We start from the raw sequence: 23,163 nt of genomic DNA on the forward strand, positions 1-23,163 counted from the left end.
TTTTAGTCCTTTTAAATTTATTACGATGTATTTTGTGGCCTAGCATATGGTCCGTCCTGAAGAATGATCTATATGTGGTTAAAAAGAATGTGTCGGGGCGCCTGGGTGGCTCAGTTGTTAAGCGTCTGCCTTCGGCTCAGGTCGTGGTCCCGGGACCCTGGGATCGAGCCCCGCATCGGGCTCCCTGCTCCACAGGGAGGCCTGCTTCTCCCTCTCCTACTCCCCCTGCTTGTGTTCCCTCTCTCGCTGTGTCTCTCTCTGTCAAATAAATAAATAAAATCTTTAAAAAAAAGGAAAAAAAAAAAAAAAAGAATGTGTCTTCTGCAGATCTTGGGTAGAATGTCCTGTATATGTCAGTTAGGTTGAATTGATTGATAGTATTGTTCAATTTTTCTGTGACTTTGCTAATTTTTATTCTAATTCTGTTAATTATTAAGATCTCTTTGAGGTCTGTTTCGGCTTTTACTTTCTGCTTGGCTCTTTTGAATCTTTAATGTATATGCACACAGCTAAGCTTGTAAGACTAGTGAGAGGCCTCTCTTGTGTCTGCCCCAGCCAGAAATTTATTTGCCCTATCCAGGACTACATTCTCAGGCTAGCAGATCTGAGCAGTTGGCCTCTTTTGCTAACCCCTCTGGGAGGTCATTTCCACTGACAGCACCACTAGACCTGGGCATTGCCCACTGCTCCAGATGAAAGTGAGCCCTCTTGGATGATGTCGTTAGAGCCTGCCTCATCCTGGAAGAACCCGCACTCTGACAGAGCTGGGGTGGGATGGACGGAAGCAGCTCTGGGCCAGAAATCAGAGGTTCCTACTGCTTTTATCCAGAGTTCAGCAGTTTTTATATCATCAGTGTTTCTTAGCAACATAAGTAGGCCTCCCAGAAGTATTGGAACACACCAAGCATGTTTGCATCTCAGGGTCTTTGTACTTCTTCCACCTGCCATGAATATTCTTTTCCCAGAGAGTCCCATGGCTTGCTCTCTCAATTCGTTCAGGCCACTGCTTATATGACTTCTCATTAGAGAGCCCTTTTCCATGACTACTGTATCTAAAGTAATATTTACCCACTCCTAACCAATTACTACTCTCATGTGTAAATCTTATTACTACCTGGCACTTTGGTAATTAATTTTGACTGTATTTTCTTCTAAAATGCAAGCACAGGATCAGGGACTGTATCTATTTTGTTCTTTAATATAGCCTCAGAGGCTAGAATAGAGCCTGATACACAGTGAACAAATACATGAGTTGAAGTCACTGGCTTTTTTAAAAAGAGGTTTGTGGTTATTAGACATAATGATAACTTAATTGATTCCTTGCATCTTTCTAGCTCCTTAGCACTTATTTACAAAGTGTTTTTATGCCCACATCACTTCATTTCATCCTCCATTGGCCCTCTAAGGTGTCATTATCCCCATTTTATAGATGAGAAACTTGTGGCTTAGGGTAGGACAGCTTTGCCTAAGGACACAAGGATAAGAAGTAAAAATATGGGATAAAATCTTATATCTCTTGATTCTAGTAGTTGTTAATATTACCACTCAAAGCCCTCACCTGTGGAAAGCAAAAGGTGTTGCAGTGGAAAGTGATGAAATCCCCTTTTCTGCAGGGTTTTAGGAAGCAAACATACCTGTTAAACTGTGTTTACAGTATACATTGGGGAGCCCCAGGGCCACCTGATTATGAAGAGGCTGCTGAGTAACTTTGTTCCCATTTTGGGTTTTTTAGTTAAATTTTGTTGGGTGGAATAGTGGGGAGAAAAGAAATTAGAGCAGAAAAATACCAAAATATGTAGTTTGACAGGGAAAGACCTCTACTGGATTTTAGAACTGGAAGTGACTTAACTAAGGTCACCCCTCAAATTATACCACTCCTCTTCCTCCACATTCCTCAACCAATGGAACTTGAGACCAAGAGGATAGACTAAGTACCCGTGGTCACCAAAGCTAGTTGCTTACATATAGCTGGCACTGGCAGTTTTTAAGTTATGCCCTGCACCAGTGATCCTGTTAGAATCTATAAGATTGCCAGTTTTCCTTTTCTTAGTATGTCAAATGTGGTAAATACCAGTCTCCCCAACGGGAGTTCTTGTCTAGTATTCCACTAGGTAAGTTCCCTCACTAAGCTACTGTCATTCTGACTTCTGACTTTCCTCTCTCCAGAGGCCCCCAAAGGCAGGCAGGAGGGGAGTTCACCCTCTCTCTGTCTCCCATACCAGACAATGAGCTGCTTTAGGACAAGGACCGTCTTTTTCATCTTTGTACTTCTGTCAACAGTATCCATCACAGTATCTTACTGAGCACAGAAATGGGTGCTCTGAAAATATCTAAAACAGTTGAATTATGCCAATATATATTAAAAGATTCCTATTGCCTCTCTGGTCCTATGCTGTAATCATTTAATCTCTGTCAGAAATCTCATGTTTTGGAGCTACTCTGGCTCTTGAATCTGTGTGGTAAACAGTAATGGTATATTTTTTTGAGTGGACCTGCCCTAAAACCTGCCACTCTTGGCCCAGGTTTGTTATAGTTTGCATAGAGAAATCAAGTTGCTGAGATTATAGCGGATTCAATTAGTAGTGGTGATAAGGTTCATTCTCAGGGCAAAAGCTTAGTGAAATGTATAGCATCCAGTCTGGGGAGAAACTCGCTGCCCTCTTGAGGCAAGGGGCTCCTGATATTCTGTATCTTCAGGTTGAGGCAAGGGTACCTGATGACATAATGGGTCCAGTAGGTTTTGGTAAGGAAAGGAAAAGGAGGGGCAAAAGCCTGTCTGGACTCCATTTACCATATCGGAAAGAAGTAAGGAATTATAATGATAAACTTTGTAAAATTTCAAACTTTTGATCACTTTACCACATTTTGTACTTTATTACCTGTTAAATGTGGAGAGTGAAATTCAATGAATAAGAAAGAACTGTGAGTTTATCTTCAGAGTTTGGACTAGAGAAGGCAAATAGAGAATCTGTAAGCTTGCTTCCCAGTTCACAACTAGGCTGTTGGTAGGAGAAGGAAGCCCCCAAGGGACTGAGTGGATAGTAGAGGCTAAAAGAAGAGAGGGAAGCTGACCAAGTTCCTGGGACTGGCTACACAAAGGTGGAGAGTTTAGAGGATGATGTGGGTTTGAGGAGGGGTGTCAGGATGAGATTTCTTCTGGGGATTGGCGATCCTGGTAGCTTAAGTGTCACGTCAAGCTGGACCTGATGAAACTGGCTTTTCTCTGCTGTACAGAATGTGAAGACGGTGTCTGAGACCCCTGCAGTGCCACCAGTTTCGGAAGATGAAGATGATGATGATGATGCTACCCCACCTCCAGTGATTGCTCCACGCCCAGAGCACACAAAATCTGTGAGTCTGTGGGGATGTGGATAGCTTTGGGATTTATTAGAGCTTGCAGGGGTGGGAGGGGTTGGTCCTGAGGCCTAGAGGTTTAATACTCTGGTAGGGATCCTTGGATTTTGGAGCTGGTGAAATCACGGAACCACCTTGACTGAAAAGTACTTTCTGTGTGATTAAAGACAAATGGTATATTTGTAACTGGTTTGCACATAGTCCCGAAGTATCCTAGATAATTGGTGTTTCTGCTAACTCAGCCCTAGTTTACTTAGCCTGTTCTCCAAAGACAGGAAGATACACAGAATTAATGTTACATAGTGCAGGACTAACATAAATTATTCTAGTCTCCTGGGAAGCAACAAATTAGCCTGCTGCGGATCTTTTCTTCCCTGTTAAATGTGTAGCATTCTACCTCTTAGAAAATCATTGATGATACTGAAAGACCCAAAGGAATTTATAAATACATTAGTGCTATTAATATGCTGGACATCAGGAGTGCGTTTTGATGCTGGGTATTGGCAGTGATTTTTATTTAACTTCCTCTGAGGTTTTTGCATCTCAGAATAGCCACAGTCCTTCTGTCCTCACTTTGTACAGTCTGGTCCTCATGGCTTTTACTTGATTTAGCATCACTGAACACTGACCTATCATCAAATGATACTATATTAGTGTTTCTTTGTTTGGACTTTTTATATGACAAGAGCTTTATAATGGAAGAATGATTTAGGGCTTAAACTCTGTGATAATACAAAAAAAGGTGCCTTTGGAGTAGAGCATTCAGGGAGGTATTCAAGCAGAAGTTGGTTGACTGTCTATAGGAGATGCTGTGGGGAAATTCAAGGGGTTTAGATGACCGTTTAGGATGAGAACTTACAAACAGGATCTGTGGAATCACCCTTTCTATAGGTCACAAAGTCACCGTAACGAAAATGAGCTTCAAAATTGGGGAGTTGCCAAGATAGCTCACATTGATATGGCCTTTTTTCAGTTTGCAAGCATGTTCTTTTAAACCATGAACTTCTCAAAAATAGAGGAAATATATATGAATTGGTAGTGCTTAGTTCTTGGCAGGTATCAGAAAGACAATAAATACTGAGTGAAAAATGAATTAATAAATTTGATCTTCATGGCATTCCTTTCTAAAAAGACATTGTTTTGCATTTTGTTTTATTTATTTATTTATTTATTTATTTATTTATTAAGATTTCATTTATTTGACAGAGAGAGACACAGCGAGAGAGGGAACACAAGCAGGGGGAGTGGGAGAGGGAGAAGCAGGCTTCCCGCCGAGCAGGGAGCCCGACATGGGACTCGATCCCAGGACCCTGGGATCATGACCTGAGCCAAAGGCAGACGCTTAACAACTGAGCCACCCGGAAGCCCTAAAAAGACATTGTTAATTCCTAATTTATGTTGTGTATAGTGAGAACAAGGAAGGCCATTCCACCCACAGAGAATGGGCCTGGGCACAGAGGAGGAGGAACATAGATTTTGACCTAGGAGAAGGGATGAGTTTATCGGGATTTGTTCTTCTGTGGATATTCTAACACATACATGTGTAAGAGGCTCCTGAGTGTCTCGTGTGCTAACAAAGACTGGCCTTGCCAAATTCTTGCACCAACAATACAGGTATACACACGGTCTGTGATAGAACCGCTTCCTGTTACTCCAACTCGGGATGCGGCTACATCTCCTATTTCACCTACTGAGAATAATACCACTCCACCAGATGCTCTGACCCGGAATACTGAGAAGCAGAAGAAGAAGCCCAAAATGTCTGATGAGGAGATCTTGGAGAAATTACGTAAGCACTTTGTAGCTTTCTGAACTTTCCTTTTGTATGTGACTGAATGAGCACAAAAATGGAAAAACATTGCTAAAAGGATCCTGATCCTAGGCTTGGTCTATGTGGCTGGCTGACTATGTTGATACCTTAGCCACATAAGGTGTGCTTCTCACCTTACCTCTGCACCCACCTCCTCTGTCTCAGCAGCCACGATTGGATATCACGTTAGGATGGGAATTGAGGAGAGTGGATAGCATACTTCGAGGGCTAGGCCTCGCTCAACCTTAGGCATGGGTTATGGAGATGAAAAATAGCTTTCATCTAGTGAATAGTCTGGAATGTTGTGTTGAGAAAGACTGAGGCCTTGCCCATACCTGGTAGGAAAGATTGCTGTGATTATTGATGCTTGCCATTGACTTAGGAAAAGACTGGTCTGCCATCTTGGTTGTAGGGAAAGAGGGAAGAGAAACTAACATTTTGTGAGCCTGTACTGTGTACCAAATGACAAGCAGGGTATTTTCTTGATTTTTTTTTTTTGGTTCCTTTATTGCTCATATTAACCCTGTGAAGACAGACATTATAATCTTCATTTCTTGCAGTTAAGGTGTTTGAGGCTCAGGGATGCTAAGTACCCTGCCCAAGATCACACAGCCAGAAAGTGACAAGGCTGGGGTCAGAGCCCAACTTGTGCTCCTGTAATTAGAGCATGCTGCCTCTTGCTCTCAGGTGGAAACTTCCATTTTGCTTTCTTTAGTGGCCAGAAGTGGGGTATATTAGAGTACCTTGTTTCTGTGTTTCAGTAAACTGCAAGAGAATTCATATTAGAAGGAGGGACTACATTGACCTTTGGGCTTGGAAAAATTTGATGTGACCTTTCATTTATCCTTTGTACCTATTTACTAAAGGAGATTTGATGTGACTGTTTTGGCCAAATCCACAAACTAGCACTGCTCTCAAAAGCCTAGGTTTCTGGTTCTTTAGCTTAGCAGCTCTCAATTTCTTCCTGATGATTCTTGTTTGATTTTTTAGAAAATTTCACTCTTTTAAAAGTTGCCCTTGCCCAGAGCCCTTATGAAATGATGAAGTAAGAAAAGCCACTTACCTAGCCATCTGTTTACTCCTATATATAGTGTTTTTCTCTGAACCAGATTTGTTTTAAAGCAATCATACTTAGAACATAGAATTATGAAAAGCAGACTGGCCTGAGAGTTAAGGGCACTTGGGTTGAAACCCCAGCCCTGCCACTGACGGGTCTTGGGCAAATTTGTACTGTTCTCTAGGCCTCCTTTTGCTTATCTTTTAAATAGGGATGTTAATACCTCTCTTACTTGTAAATCAGATGAGATATATGTGAAAAGTATCAAATCTTAGTAATTGGTGTTAGGGAGAGCACACTGGACTGGGAGACTGAAAACCAAACTCCTAGTCTTAGCTCGGACACCAGTTTGATGTGTGACCTTGGGGGGAAGTATTTTCTTCTGTGGGCCTCAGTTTCACCATTTCTAGAATATAAGTTGTGAAACCCAACCTCCCTCACACCTCTCTATCTTTGCACTTGAATTACTGCCTGCTGTAACCTCTTCTCCGACTTTCTGGCTAACTCCTACTTACCGTATAAAAATCAGTCCAGATATCACTTCCTTTCTGAAGCCTTTCCAGTCTGTATTTTATGCCTCTTTCTGTATTGCAACAATTGTATTTTCATGGAACTTTCATGTCTCCTCCATGAGACTGAGCTTCTTGAGAGCAGGGACTATTTTAACTGTGTCTCATCTATCCCTTTATTCTTAGTATTCAGCATAGGGCTTGGTACATAGTAAGTGAGCATATTAAATGATTAAGTGTTTATTGAATGAATGAATTTAAAAATGAATGAACTGTGAATAAAAGCAGTAAGGAGTTGAAACTTTTGGTTGGAACTTACAGGTAAAAGCTAAGGACCTGCTTCGTATGGCTTTGGGCATTGGAGGTAGTTCTTTAATCCTTGCCAGCTGCAGGATTTGGGGGAATATGGGGTCTATTTTGTATCTTGATCTGGGAAAAAATGATTCATGGTCTCTGTTTCTTTCAAAGGGAGCATAGTGAGTGTGGGCGATCCTAAGAAGAAATATACGCGGTTTGAGAAGATTGGACAAGGGTTAGTAGGGGGGCATTTTGTTTCCCTAGAGAAATGACTTAAAAATTGTGTATGCTTGTATATATGATTTTGCTTTTGTATTGCCTCTCATAAACCTTGTTCTTTCTCTACCTCATCCCTCACCCATTTGAAGGTGTTATGTTAGGCTGACTTCAGGTTTGGCAGAATTATGCTTAGTATGAGAGATGTGCCATTAGCTGGCCATGTTGCTAAAAATAACCCTTCAGTGAGAATGCAAAAACCATTTATTTTCTTAGCACAAAACCTGTTTCCCAAATTACAGCTCTGCTTTTTCAGATTAACCCTGTTTACCTGGCACTGAGACCTACCAGCACTAATATGAAATGGAAGGCTCCAAACTGCAGACCCTTCTCCTAGTGTAATGGAACCTGTTTTTCTAGGTGGATGCCAAGATTCATGTCTGTTCTCTGATTTCTTCTCTGCATCTTGCATGCTGCCCTCAGTGTACTGAACTCAGCAGATCTTAACCGAGTTCCTGTTTATGTGCTAAGCAGTATGAATACAGCTATGAATCTGACACAGACTTTGTCTTCAAAGACCTCATGTTTATGGAAAGAGACTGTCAAACACAAAATTATAATATACTTTGATAAGTCTTAAAACTGGCCATTATTTTGAGCAAAAGAAATCAGATATAAAAGAGCAGAAACTGTATGATTTTGTTTATATGAAGTTCAAGAACAGGCAAAACTAATTTATGCAGAATAATGGTTGTGTCTGGGAAGGGCATGTGAATTGGGAAGGAGCATAAGGAACCTTTAGGGGTGATCTTAGTGGTGAACACATGGGTGTGTACATATTGAAAAATCATCAAGTTGTACACTTTAAGATTTGTGCAGATTACTTTAGTTAAGTTATACCTCTGTATAAAAAAGCAAAATAATAAGATTTCTGCAGACCTACCCAAGTAGCTAAAATTAAAAAGAGACTGGAAAAAAAGTACCTGATTTGTAGAAAGCTCTCAGTGTTAATTTCATGAAAGCATTGTTGCTGATGAAGTCTTTGAAGTTTTCTGTTTCAGTTTTCTTTCTTGTGCATCCAAGGATATTCAAAAATAAGATAAAGCATTGCATTATATAATGATATATTTGTACAGCATTCTACAGCTTGCATCTGTTATTTGCATCTGTTGCTTAATTTAATCCTTGAAATCACCCTGGACATGAGTGGATCTTATCTTTTCCTGGTCCAGTACTTTTCCTACTAGACATGCTTTTGTGAGTCTGAACTGGCTGGTATAAGGTAGTTAACATCTTGAAGAGAAATTATTTTGCTTGCCTCAAAATAATCTGGGATGGCATTTCCTTTAGTTATTACATTGAGATACTAAGAATGTAGCAGAAAGGTACACAGACAAGTATGGGCAAGTCAGGTCCCGTTTCTGGACTTCAGTTTCTTCATCCATAAATTTCAGGGAGAGGTTGTGGACTCCGAGCCTTTCACCTCCAGAACTTCTGACCTTTTTTTTTCTCATTCAGATGTATGTGGCCCATAAATAAGCAACATTTCCTTGCTTACTTGACAGTTCTGTTAGTGCTAAGGGAGGAATGAAATATTTATTAAGCACCTATGCTGATGTTTCCCCTTTCCATGATTTTAAAACATAAATGCCAGTGCACCTGGCTGGCTCAGTCAGTAGAGCATGCCAGTTTTGATCTCAGGGTCGTGAGTTCAGGCCCCATGTTGGGCATGGAGCCTACTTAAAAAAAAAGTTAAAGAAATGCCACACAAATATGATGAATTGGTACTATTATAATTTTTGTTTGCTTTTTTCCCCCTTTAAGACCTGAAGTTTTTTTCTTTTTTGGACCTGGAATTCATATGTCTTTTCAAGGTGGAAATAATCAAGTATTAACTAGTGGACCTGACTTCTAGACCTCTGTAATCATGGAGACGTAGTCCCAAAATGTCCAGTCCCCTGGGGCCTGGGCATATTTGCCCTTTAAGAATGATGCTTCTGATAGGATGGGGGAGGATGGGTGTAGGAAGATAGACACCAGCTTTATGACAGAAAATGGCTAAAGACAGAAGGACAGGCAATGGGAAGGTAACTGCCAATACAAATAATCCAATTCTTATAGCCCATATATTATGATCACAATTTCCTGGCATGGTAGGTAGGCTTCCAACTAAAGAGTGGTGGTGTGGAGGCTGGTGACCATAATTTCTAGCCTCAAGGCATACTTACAAGTGACTTCTCTCCCTAAATTGACCTGACTTCTCTGGATAGCATAATCTCAGGGCTTGCCTAGAATACATTTTGGTAATACGTAGACTTTAAAATTTCTTCAAATTGCACATAATATATCTGACGTATGACATGTACAATTACAAATATTGTTGTATATCACTCACCTACAAATATACAGGGCTCATGATTATAAAGTGAAATTTTCAGATATTTAGAATGGACATGATTGCTTTCCTACCATTATTCATAGTATTTCTCTGCCTCCCTTCCTCCTACTCTCTTTCTCTCTGTTTGTATGTGTGAGTGTATGTATGTGTGTGTATGTATGTATATTATACATACACACATATATGTATAGTGAGATTGTTTTTACCTTGGAGATGGGATAAAAATTATATCAGATTTTCTGGGAGCATATGTGTTGGAAAAAACATTTAATATTTTGTGTTTGAAAAAATGAAAAATAACCTATTTTATAATATAAACTGCAAAATAAAACTCATATCCTCTTATATGATAAATGTTTGAAAATACTGTTCTAAAGGTTCATAGTATAAAAGCAGGAAAGGCACCATGAGATTATTTTTCTAGTTTTTTAGTTGTTCTAGTTTTTTTTTTTTTTTAAGATTTTATTTATTTATTTGAGAGAGAGAGAATGAGAGAGAGCGAGTACATGAGAGGCGGGAGGGTCAGAGGGAGAAGCAGACTCCCTGCCGAGCAGGGAGCCCGATGCGGGACTCAATCCCGGGACTCCAGGATCATGACCTGAGCCGAAGGCAGTTGCTTAACCAACTGAGCCACCCAGGCGCCCAGTTGTTATAGTTTTTTAATGTAAATTATAATTGACTATAACACACATAAGTGTACAACTCAGTGAATTTTTAGAAAATGAACACACCCATGTAACCAGTACCTACATTAAGAAACAGATCATTACTGTTACCCCAGAAGTCCACACCTCTTTTTGCTAAAAATATAAGCCATCCCCTCATCTCATTCTGAAAATTTCCCTTGGGCCCCTTTTCCCTCACTCCTCACCCCTGGTTGAAAACTATAGATCTTATCTTACCGAGGCTCAGTGAAGCTCAGAGAAAGAAAGCTTGTTCAAGGTCATATAGCTAGTAGGTACTTAGATAGATGTTTCAGATTGGAACTTAGGTCTGTTGGCCACTAGAACCTGTATTCTCTTTCTACCACATACTACCTCTCGCATATGAGAATAGAGTAGGGGGTGTTGGGGAGGATTATTTTTGCTGCTGTTGTTATTAACACTTGCATTGCCAGATTGTATGTAAAACTGCATTTGACAGCTGTCACTTCATTTAATACCTATGTTTTTTGTCTTTCTCTCTCTCTCACCTGTTGTTCAGTGCTTCAGGCACTGTGTACACTGCAATGGATGTGGCCACAGGACAGGAGGTGAGTATTAACCACCAACTATTGCTCCTTCAGTTCTACTGTTTTATTATTATTATTATTATTATTATTTATTATTTATTTTTTTGGTTAATTTTTAGTCCTTCTTAGCTCAATAGGAATACTTCTAGTTTCTTACTATAGCAGACTAGAACTAAACAGAGTAGTAACATGATGAGATTTACAGATTTTGGGAAAAGTCTCTGTGGCTACAGTGTGGAGAACAGATTGGAGGAGATAAGCTTGGAACAGGTGAGACAGGCGGTTATTGTGTAATTCTAGGTGAGAGATGATGGTTTGGACTAAGGTGGTAGCATAGTATGAATGGGGGGAAGTGGCTGGATTTGAGAGGTACTTAGATAGATTTGAGAGAATTTGGTGAGTGACTGAATGTGAGAATGACTCACAATTGAGTGATCCTCGTCAAGGAGAAAGTAAAAAGGTGGAGGTGTAGGTTTAAAGAAGTGGGATACTGCCTGAGAGACCTTGTGGAACTGCCTAGTGGGCTATTGTGTATATAAGTTTGGTATTTGTTAGAGAAATCTGATGTGGAAGAGATTTAACTTTTTTTTCTTTAAAGATTTATTTATTTAGAGTGAGCAAGTGAGCAGGGGGGAGGGGTGGAGGGAGAGGAAGAGAGAGAATCCCAAGTAGACTCTGTGCCAAGTGTGGAACCCTATGCAGGGCTCAATCCCACAACCCTGAGATCATGACCTGAGCAGAAATCAAGAGTTGGACGTTCAATTGACTGAGCCACCCAGGCACTCCTGATGTAGAAGAGATTTAAACACATGTCTCTTGACTCCTAATCTAGTGGTCCTTCCATTACTCTGTGCCCAGGATTCCAGTTGACATTGAAGTCCTCATTTGGAGGCACCTCTTTGTCTCTTTCATTTCATTAAGCTGAGAGAGCTCTGACTTCTTTGCTAAGGCCTGCTGACCCAAGATCTTCAGCAAAAGGAAGCCGTGAAGGGAATATAGAGTACTTGAGGTTTTCTTGCATTCACTCTTGGTTGCAGAACAGGATTGTTGGTGGGTGTGCTGTGGATGGGAGCTGCCTAAGGAAGTTCTTAGTTCATAGAATACTGGGACTCAGAGGTTGTGAGAGAGACCTCCTGTTCCAATCATAGAGTCGGGCTCCTCGGAGCGAGGCTACTAGGACCTGTTTGTATATGTTTGGTGGTTGAAACCTCCTGGTATACTGGAGAAGGCATGGTTAATAGGGATAGCACATATTTCACCTTGCTCTTGTGAGTCTTTTACAAGCATCTAAACCAAATATTGAGGCTCTGTTGAGGGTAATTATTGTGATTAAAGATTTGTGCATTGTGCTTTGAGATGAGAATTCAGCAACCTAGATGTTTACTGTTTGGTAGATGTTTAAGTAATTTTGAGCAAGTCATTTGACTTCTCTGAGTCTGAATTTTATTTATTTATAAAATGTGCATGATAACACCTACCTACTGAAAGTGTTGAAAGAATTCAGTAAAGAAATGCATGTGAAAATACATCATAAACTTTAAGAATTAAAGTTTTTATTACATAGAAAATAACATATTTATTAGTTTTTATTTGTTCCATAAAGCAATTGCTGAAGATATGTCTTATGCCACACTTTGTGCTAAGAACTATGTGAAATACTGAGTCCTGTGCAGGCACGCAGACAATAAAATCATATATAAGTGTTAAGAGACCACACTTTCCATTGGGTACATGTACAGCGCAGGACGGGAACCTGCATTAAAGTAATGGTGAGTAAGGAAGGATGGTATCGTTGTGCCAGTTTTAAACATGGTGAATTGGAGGCAGAGATAGAAAAGAGGTGGTTATACCAATCTTAAGAAGAACCCTGGGAGGTAGGTAATATTATTTCCTTTTTACTGATTAGAAATTTGAGGCTCAGGGAGTTTAAATAACTTTTGCAGGTTTATGCTACCAGCAGTTAGCAAGGACTGGGTTAGAATCTTGACTCTAAAGCCTAAACCTGCACTCTCCAGACTGCAAGTCCACAGCAGAGCTGAGACTAGGTTCTAGGTCCCTTTGCCATGTTTCTGGCCTCTGGGGCCCTACAGCCATTGATGGGAGACACGCTGGTGATGGGCAGTTCCTGGAAAGGCCTGGAGCCTGCATGTGTGAGAAGTTGGCCATAGGAAACAAAAACTTGACTTCACTATATGCCTGCCTTGTGGTTACAAAACTATGAATGGAAGCAAGTCCATTAGTGTGGCTAATGCAGTGTGGTCAGGAAGGCCTCATTTCCTGCCCCAGGGAGTATAAATATTTAGTGGAGCTGGCGAGATGCTCTCAGTCTTTGTGAGTGAGTGCTTATTGGGGGGTATCCACTGGGAAGAGCAGAACTATTGTCTGTCACATATAGGAAGCTTAGCATGTTAGTGCCAGGAAGTCTCCCAGTTACACAATTACTTTTTAACCCATTTTTAAAGGGAATGTGTTTAATAGAAAGAATAGACTGGAAGAGACTTTGGAGTCATATGGACCTGAGGGCATTGATTATGATCTTGGGCAATTTTCTTGTAAGTCTTAGTTTCAATTCCCTTACCTGAAAATACAGGTAATGATTTTTACTTGGAGGGTTGTTGTTAGCTTTTTACTGAGATAACATAACTAGAGTACCTAACATAGCACCTGGCACAGGGTAAGCATTGAATAAACAGTATTGGTGGAACGGTGGTTAGTTTTTGTTGTTGTTTCTGTTGATGTTGTCATTCTTGCTGCTCAGTACCAGATATTCCTCAAATGCAGTTATTACTACAATTTGCATTTTCATTATTGTCTTCCTTTATTATTTAAAATTTTTACTTATATTTGAGTAACACATTGGCCACTATCTCCTAAGTAGTCCTCAAAACAATCCTGCAAAGAGGGGAACCAGGGTTGGGATTATTATCCTTGGTGTATTGATGGAGAGACCCAAGGCACAGAGAGCTTTTGATTGGTCAAGGTCAGTAAGTGATAGCCCCAGAGCTTAGGTCCTCAGCACTCAAGCCCAGTTCTTTTTCTGTTATAGGAATGCTATCTGCTGGCCTAAAAGGGACTGATTGGGTGAAGGACATTGGTTAGTGGATAGCTACTGAAAAGGACTCCTGGTATCCAGCCACCACCTCTATGTTATCCTCTGCCTGCCAGTCATCTCTCTTGCTGCTTCCAACAGTGACCTCTTTGAGGTTCATAAACCCTTTCCCATCCTCTAGGATGGCCAGACGAACTCCAAAGGCATTCCTTTGCCTCCAGATCTTAATATATGTTACAAGGGCTCACTATACTTAATGTAATATATCTTTAGATCAATGTGTTACTCTTCAGACATTAGAAAAAGCTAATAACCAAACATTATAGAAAGCTACAGCCAGACCAGAAGCCTAACCTGATAGGAGACCCCCCTCCAAAGCAAATTTTTCTAACTTGGGATAAGGAATGGAAGTAGTAAAAGTGTTTAAAAGAATCATTTCTATTCTTACTGATGATCCGGATCTCTGCAGAAGACTGCCTATACTTAAGAAATAAGAGCCATGGGTTTTTTTCCCCATAAAAATGTGGGTTATTCATTTTTTTAACCCTTCTTGCTGCTTCTGGAAAGACTGATTTACTTATTCTGTTAGGTGTTCATGTTCTTTTCTGTTAAGCAGGAAAAAGAAAATATCTCTAGGGAATAAACGTTTAACAAATAATAGAAGTTCTCCTATGGAATAGAGTAGCCTCTTGCTGATACTATTTATGATTTAAAAACAAGGTACTTATCAACCCACTGAATTCTCTCTTTCTCTCTTCATTTCCACAAACATTTGTTCAGCAACCACTGTGTGTCAGGTCCTGTGCTTGGCACCAGGGGTTCTGAGTTTTCAAATGAGCTCTCAAGCTTCTAGAGATAAACACTCTAACTAATCATCATGGACGTAGTATGTGGTAAGTTCACTAAGAGAGGTATAAGTATGATCTTATGAGGCCTTAAAGAAGAGAAAAAGCCTATCTGGTTTAGAGAATGAGGTTTCTTTTGGCCTGACACAAAATATAAATAGGTTTTGAACATGTGAAAAGGAGGCAAGGTCCTCCAAATGGAGAGATCAGATCACAGAGTATGTGAAGGAATACAGTAGGAAGGAAAATCATGAGAACTTTGAATGTTGGGCTGAGGAGCATCTCTAGGCAAACAGAAGCCATTTATGATTTTGAGCAGGGGAGAGTGTTATCAGATCTGTACTGTGGGGAAGACTAATCTGGCCATGTGTACAGAATAACTTGGCATCACTTTTGAGGGTTCTAATCATAACTTTGCTATTGAATAGCTGTGTATGCAAGTCACATATCCTCTCTGAACCATGCTTTCCTTCTCTGTCAAAAGGAGTCAATAGTAATAGTTAACTCATGGGGTGTCTCTGAGGATTAAATAAAATAAATCTGAGAATACCTTACCCTAGTACATGACACATAGAAGAAATGGATGCAAAAGTGCTTTGGGAATTCATTTATTTCTATAGACAAAAAGCCTATAAAGTTCTTTTTGATACATAAATATTAGGGATCTCATCCCCCTTTTCTCTTCTCTCTCAATGTGGTCAATTCTGACTCATCTTTCCACAGCAAGCTCAAAAAGTCCTCTCCCCCTTTTTGAAGCCTCTCTACCCTTGCCAGATTGAAAGAGTTCTTGCTCTGTTTTGTGTTTCTACAGCGCTTTGTATGGACTTTTGTTATAACATACCACTTTTTTTCTTTTTCTTTTTCTTTTTTCTTTTTTTTTTTTTGAGAGAGAGAGCACTAGCAGGGGAGCAGAGGGGCAGAGAGAGAGAGGGAGAGAGAGAGAATCTTAAGCAGGCTCCACACGTCTGGCCATCCTAGAGGATGGGAAAGGGTTTATGAACCTCAAAGAGGTCACGGTTGGAAGCAGCAAGAGAGATGACTGGCAGGCAGAGGATAACAGAGGTGGTGGCTGGATACCAGGAGTCCTTTTCAATAGCTATGAATGAGTGTGGAGCCTGATGCAGGGCTTGATCTCACGACCCTGAGATCATGACCTGAGCCGAAATCCAGAGTCAGACACTTAACAGACCGAGCCACCCAGGCGCCCCCGCACAGCATACCTCTTTTATATTGTGATTTTTTTAAAGGTATTTTTCACATACAAATATTTTATTAGGAGAAAGTTTGATCCTCAAACTTTGATGCATGTCAGAATCATCTGAAGCGTTTATTAAAATAGTTTCTGATCCAGTATGTCTGGATGGGACTTAAAAATTTCAATTTCCAGCTAGTTGCTAAATGATGTTGATGCTGCTGGTCTGGGAACCTCATACTGAGTATACTGGTTTATGCGAATTCTGCAAGGGCTAAGACTGTATTTTATTCATCTCTGTCTCCTTGGTGTTTAAGGTCTGGTACTAAGTTGTTGCTCAGTAAATGTTGAGTGACTGGTTGCACACTGAATGTACTCTGATTTCAGGTGGCCATTAAGCAGATGAACCTTCAGCAGCAGCCGAAGAAAGAGCTGATTATTAATGAGATCCTGGTCATGAGGGAAAACAAGAACCCAAATATTGTGAACTACTTGGACAGGTATGGAGTGATAGGTCCTGTCACAGAGATCAGCCTTTGGAACTGATGGATGGTGGCGCTAGGCTGAACTGCCTCCACTTGAGAATCTTCTATGATGCTTGGCTGTCTGCCTCCAATCCTGATTCCTGTTGGACACTTCTGATTGCTGTGCAGTCCTTCTGAGTTAGGTGAACCCTACCACCGCGTAGCTTCTAACAGCTGATCCTAGAACTGTTTGTTCTGCCTCGGAGAGGCCCTTCAGCCCATCTGCCAGAGTCCGACATGTAGGTCTTTAAATCATTTTACATCTCAAGTCTTTCCTTTTCCTGCTAACCCTCCTGAATAACTTCTAGTTTGTCTTAATCTCTTAAAATTTGACGGTCAGTAGTTTCATTTGAGGTTTGGCCAGTATGGAAAGAGTAAGACTTCTCTTTTGTTCTAAACTCTACACAACCTAATGATTTCATTCACTGTTTTATTTTTAGGAAGCCTGTTTCATTGTTGACCCCTAGTAAGTTTGTAGTCAATTAAAATCTCTGATCCCTTTTTTTATTTTTGCCTCAAACTGGTAATGTAGAACTTTTTAGTAACCATCATTAAATCCCATTTTAATTATTTCCATCCATGATTCCAGCTCATGAGAATTCTGTTCTTCAACATAATAGTGGTTGCAGCTAACATTTGTGTTATGCTTTACTTTGCACCAAACACTTTCATGAACAGTATCTCATTGTGAGGTAGGGTTTATTATCTCTATTTTACTGATGAAGAAACTGAGGTTCATAGAAGTTAATAACTCGTCCAAGACCAGTAAGCCAGTAAGTAGCAAATGAGGGTTTTGGATTTGAATATTCCTAGCACCAGCATCCATGCCCTTTCCCTCATATGTTCTTTTCTCCTATATATGAAAAAAGAAAGTGAGCTTCTTGCCTGTTTCAGAGACATCACCAGTGGAGGTGATATTGGACTAAGTCTTGGACTCTTAATTCCTTTATTATCTATGCTGCATTGCCAACTATATTTCGTTTCTGCCAGATTCTGCCAGATTTCTTGTTTTGCATCTAAAACATTGGTAAGCTTCAGTTTCTTTAAAGAGGAAAGGAGTTGGACTTTGACCTTCCCAACACACAATGTTGATAAGTATAGTGAATATAGCCTTCTTCCTTCCTGGGGGATGATTGTCTCTCTATGACGGGGATCATGACTGGCTCTGAAAAATCCTCTGGAAGTTATTATTCACCTTCCCATCTCTTTGAAGAACTTATTATATAGAGAATATAGCTTGGACAAACTAAGGCTATAAGGGTACCAGTTTTTGGCTCAGGATAAGGAAAAATGAAAGCTGCACAATAAGGGTATGGGCATTAAAAAAATGAGTCTCTTATCACTGGAGGTGTCTAAACAAAATGCATGACCATGTTGTTGAAGGAATTTGTGTTCTGGGAATAAAATTAGATTTATAAATTTGTTTATCAATCAAGTCTTTGCTGGTGTTTCCAGAGGCTTGTACTGTGAAACCAGAAGAAAATAAGGCTCAGTCCCTGCCCTCAAATAACTCCTAGTCTGGTATGGGGGAAAAAAAAATATCTAGGAGCTCCTGTGGGGGGGCAGAAGTGGGTACCCTTACCCTGAGCATTAAATGAAGGTATTGTAATTTAGAATCTTTGGTTTTTGTGAGTTGTCCCAGAAGAGAACTCCATCCATATTTGTTCTTCTCCAAATATGTGATGCTCTGAGGCTTTAACTTGAGATACGATTTTTGAAGGTACCTTGGCACAGTGTAGAGCCACCAAGTTTTTGGGACAACCTGAATCTGGTTGTGCGTTGTCTTAGCTTTGACAGTGACATGTTGGGCCCAGGTAAAGAGGCTCTGCTTTGTCAGTGTCCAGAGATAGTCTCTTGGACCCTCATATTTCTTCCCCCAATCAGTCCAAGCTGACAGATATCTCCTTGATGTGCTGGGTAAGAGGCATAATGTGCATTCTTTGTCAGGGAAGAAATAGGCTCATACCAGTGGAGGGCTTTTTACCCAGTCCTAAATTATCTTTTGGTCTAAGTCCTTATAATCTCTCAAAAGAGATTGTTGAAGAACACCCTAATCTGTCATATATATTCTTCCTGGAAATTAAAAAAACTACAAGACTTTTAGTTACAAAGAATATAGAATCTACTGAAAGAGTACTAGGTTCAGAATCAAGAGAATAGGATTCAAATCTTAACCCTTTGCTGGAGGCCATTTTTTTTAACAGTCTCTCCATCTGCCCAACAGTAGTCCCAATATCAGGATGACAATAAGATGCCATACCACACAGCTCAAGCCAGTCCACTATAGGTTCTTTGTCTGAAGCTAGCAGAAGAGTCTGTAGGGCTCTGGGCTATTCTTCTTTTCATTTCTTACTCTGTAGCTAAAGAAACTGACCAGACAGGCCAAGTGATTTTTTTTATTTATCACACAATAGGGCTGAGTGATCTAGTCCCTGAGTGATACAATTGGTTCTAACTCATGTCTCCCTAATCTCTGCAGGGAGACTGTACTAAATGTCAGTCCTTGGCTTACCAGAAGAGGCTTTGGCTCTGCAGCTTGAATTCATTTCATTCCTAGAATCAGAGACGCTCAAAATGGAGATCTTGCCAGCATAATGACTATGTGTATAATACTTTATAGCTTTTAAATGGCTTTTACAGCCATTATTTCATTTAATATTTACAATCAATTATCTTTTATTTTGCTCATTGATTTACTCAGTGAATATTGGCATCTATTATGTTGGACTCTGGGGATAGAGTTTTTTTTTTTTTTTTTAGTTTTCCTTTTATTTTTTATTTATTCTTTTTTAAAATTTTTTTTTATTATTACGTTATGTTAATCACCATACATTACATCATTAGTTTTTGATGTAGTGTTCCATGATTCATTGTTTGCATATAACACCCAGTGCTCCATGCAGAACGTGCCCTCCTTAATATCCATCACCAGGCTAACCCATCCCCCCAATCCCCTCCCCTCTAGAACCCGCAGTTTGTTTCTCAGAGTCTATAGTCTCTCATGGTTCGTCTCCCCCTCCGATTTCCCCCCCTTCATTCTTCCCCTCCTGCTATCTTCTTCTTTTTTTTTTTTTTTTAAACATATAGAGAGTCTTGAACAAGACCCAGTATTTGCTCTCATGGAGCTCAGATTTAGCAGAACTCTCAAGGACGTTTAGTGCCTTTCCCTAATGTTGCAAACATGGATTCCAAATCCCACCTTTGTCAACTGTTTGTGTGCTCTCTGCCTTGATGCTTCTAGAGGTGTGGGAATTGTGCCTAATTTTGAGAAGCATTACTTTGTGTTGTGATGAAATATAATTTTATTATATCTTCAACCTAGTGATCTTAGTTCTGCCATTTGGGGCTTCACAGAACAGTCTACTTTGTTTTCTCCAGGAGAATCCTTAAGAGGTAATCAAGTTAGCATTTCTGTTCCCCAGATTCTGCTTCTCCCCAGAGTAAAGAACCCTAGACTTTTCCACAGCTGTTGGAGATGCAGGTTCACTCTGTGTATATGCCTAGCCTTTGAAACCCAGTGCTATGGCTCAGTGTACTCTGTTCCTTCTTACCCTTTATCTGTACTCCTACAGTTACCTCGTGGGAGATGAGCTGTGGGTTGTCATGGAATACCTGGCTGGAGGTTCTTTGACAGATGTCGTGACAGAAACTTGCATGGATGAAGGCCAGATTGCAGCTGTCTGCCGTGAGGTAAGGCCAATGGCCAACTAGCCTTGAGCAGGAAGTGGCCTTCATATCAATGTCTCTCAAAAGTTCTGCACCTGATGGGATCTCAGCCTGGGCATTGGAGGTGGGAGAAAGTAGCTGAATTCTCCCATTATTCTCTTGTTTATCTGTTTTGAAATTTCTATCACTATGATCTGTTCTTTAAAGATAACTTTATTCTGATTACAAAAGGATATACCCATTGTAGAAAAATCAGATATTACATGTATATGTAAAGTCACTCTTTCAATCTTAAAGGTGACTGCTATAAATACTTTGTAATATTTTTCTCTTTTATATGGATATATATTTTAATCATAATTTTATTTTACTTTCCTATTTTCATCATGTGCTGTGAAGGAAATAAAACAGTAAGAAAATAGTGACAGAGGAGGTACTATTTTAGAGTAGTCAGGGATGGTTTTGCCATAGATTTGAATAAAGATCTGAATATACATAAAAGCAAGTCATGCAAAAATCTAGGGTAAAATATTTTCAGGCAAAAGAAATAGAAAATTAAACACAAGTAGGTATGCTCTTTTCTCCTCATTGCTATTGAATGTCTAAGGTCTGTAATATGCTGGTATAATGGGGAAAAAACCTCTTTACAAAGCCTCTGTGAGAAGGATGGATGGCCGATACCAAAGAGGTTACTGCCTATGTTCTCCTCTAGGATTTTTAGGATTCATGTCTCACATTTAGGTCTTTAATCAATTTTGAATTTATTATGTATGGTGTAAGAAAGTGGTCCACTTTCATCCGTCTGCATGTTGTCCAGTTTTCCCAACACCATTTTTTGAAGAGACTGTCTTTTTTTCCTTTGGATATTCTTTCTTACTTTATTGAAAATCAATTGACCATATAGTTGTGGGTTCATTTCTGGATTTTCTGTTCTGTTCCATGATCTATGTATCTGTTTTTTGTGCCAGTACCATACTGTTTTGATTACTACATGTTTGTTATATAACTTGAAATCTGGAATTGTGATGCCTTCAGCTTTGCTTTTCTTTTTCAAGGTTGCTTTGGCTATTAGGAGTCTTTTGTGGTTCCATACAAATTTCAGTGTTGTTTGTTCTAGCTCTGTGAAAAATGCTATCAGTATTTTGATAGGGATTGCATAAATGTGTAGATTGCTTTGGGTAGTACAGACATTTTAACAGTATTTATGATTCCAATCCATGAGCATGGAATATATTTCCATTTCTTTGTGTCATCTTCAATTTCTTTCATCAGTGTATTATAGTTTTCAGAGTATAGGTCTTTCACCTCTTGGTTAAGTTTATTCCTAGGTATCTTAGGGATTTTGGTGGAATTGTAAATGGGATTCCTTAATTTCTCTTTCTGCTTCATTTTTAGTAGATAGAAATGCAACAGATTTCTGTGTGTTGATTTTGTATCCTGCAACTTTATTGAATTCATGTATCAGTTCTAACAACTTTTGGTGGGGTCTTTGGGTTTTCTTTATAGAGTATCATGTCATCTGCAAATAGTGAAAGTTTGATCTCTTCCTTGCTGATTTGGATTCCTTTTATTTCTTTTTGTTATCTGACTGCTGTGGATAGCCATATATTTTTTTTTAAGTAGGCTCCACACCCAGTGGGATCCTGAGATCAAGACCTGAGCTGAGATCCAGAGTCAGATGCTCAACCAACTGAGACACCCAGGCACCCCAGCCCTATTTTTGTTAGAACAAGAAGATGAAGGGATTATTCAGGGAAGTTGAGAATATTGGGTGTTTTGCTGGTAAGAGACTGGAACTTTCCAATAGCCCAATAATAGAAAAGTCTGAGAGTTAGGGAAAGAGTAGATTAGGTTCAGAGCATTATGGGGTTAAGTTTGATAGTGTGATTGGGGTTTGATGATGTAAGGTCTGGAGGCATTCAGATGAAATAATGGAGTTGTGTATTTAATCAATATTAGAAAAAATAAAATCATATGAAGTCAGTTTCATCCTTGAAAATATGATCACCTTTGCATTAAAAACCCTGGGATCAGGGTGCCTGGGAGGCTCAGTCATTAAGCCACTGCCTTTGGCTCAGGTCATGATCCCAGGGTCCTGGGATGGAGCCCCGCATCAGGCTCCCTGCTCGGTAGGAAGCCTGCTTCTTCCTCTCCCACTCTCCCTGCTTGTGTTCCCTCTCTTGCTGTGTCTCTCTCTGTCAAATAAATAAATAAAATCTTAAACAAAACAAAACAAAAAAACCCTGGGATCTAGAACATACCCACATAGGTTAATGGAATTAACACAGGCCCAGGACTCTTAGGATCTACGTCTACTTTGCTGTACTCCTAATGCAGTGTTTTTCAATTTTTTTTTTTTTATTATCTCCCCTAAGGAGGCTTTTAACACATTTTTTTCCTAATCACATTCCCCCCATGAAGTATTTTTTTTTTTTTTTTTAAGATTTTATCCATTTTTCAACAGAGAGAGAGAGAGACAGTGAGAGAGGGAACACAAGCAGGGGGAGGGGGAGAGGGAGAAGCAGGCTTCCCGCGGAGCAGGCAGCCCGATGCGGGGCTCGATCCCAGGACCCTGGGATCATGACCTGAGCCGAAGGCAGACGCTTAACGACTGAGCCACCCAGGTGCCCCCCCCATGAAGTATTAATACCATAGATATACTGCATATCTCTTTATGTACTGTGGCCCTTTGGAAAGCCACAAACCGCAGTAATATCTAAAATATTTTTCACTCACTCCAGGATCTGGCTTTCACTGGTTGAGGATACTTGCATATGTGGACTTAGGGAAATCAATTTTCCCCAACTTACTTATTAACAATGGGAATTCATGCTATATATACAAGTTCTAAGAGAGATCATCCCCCTTTAAAAAATTAGTTTTGTTGAGATATAATTCATATACCATATAATTCACCCATTTAAGGTGTATAATTTAATGGTTTTTTGGTATATTGAGTTGTACAACCATCACCATAATCAATTTTAGAACATTTTCATCACCCCCCCAAAAAAC

At 39.9% G+C, this 23,163-nt stretch overlaps 1 protein-coding gene across 5 annotated transcripts in view; it reads left to right on the forward strand.

The window, feature by feature from the left end:
* The window catches only part of PAK1 (p21 (RAC1) activated kinase 1), a 141,183-nt gene that overhangs the window by 106,461 nt on the left and 11,559 nt on the right, over positions 1-23,163 (forward strand). For all 5 annotated transcript variants that reach the window (XM_054512146.2, XM_054512145.2, XM_045894499.3 and 2 more), the window contains exons 6-11: positions 3,235-3,351; positions 4,969-5,143; positions 7,199-7,262; positions 10,845-10,893; positions 16,346-16,458; positions 20,055-20,172. In XM_054512146.2, coding sequence (XP_054368121.1) covers positions 3,235-3,351; positions 4,969-5,143; positions 7,199-7,262; positions 10,845-10,893; positions 16,346-16,458; positions 20,055-20,172 — 636 coding nt within the window. The remainder of the gene's footprint in view (positions 1-3,234; positions 3,352-4,968; positions 5,144-7,198; positions 7,263-10,844; positions 10,894-16,345; positions 16,459-20,054; positions 20,173-23,163) is intronic.

This window comes from Mirounga angustirostris, unplaced genomic scaffold, assembly GCF_029215605.1.
Source record: "Mirounga angustirostris isolate CCGP_5_RB_7025 unplaced genomic scaffold, mMirAng1.0.hap1 SCAF_13, whole genome shotgun sequence".
Classification (NCBI taxonomy): Eukaryota; Metazoa; Chordata; class Mammalia; order Carnivora; family Phocidae; genus Mirounga; species Mirounga angustirostris.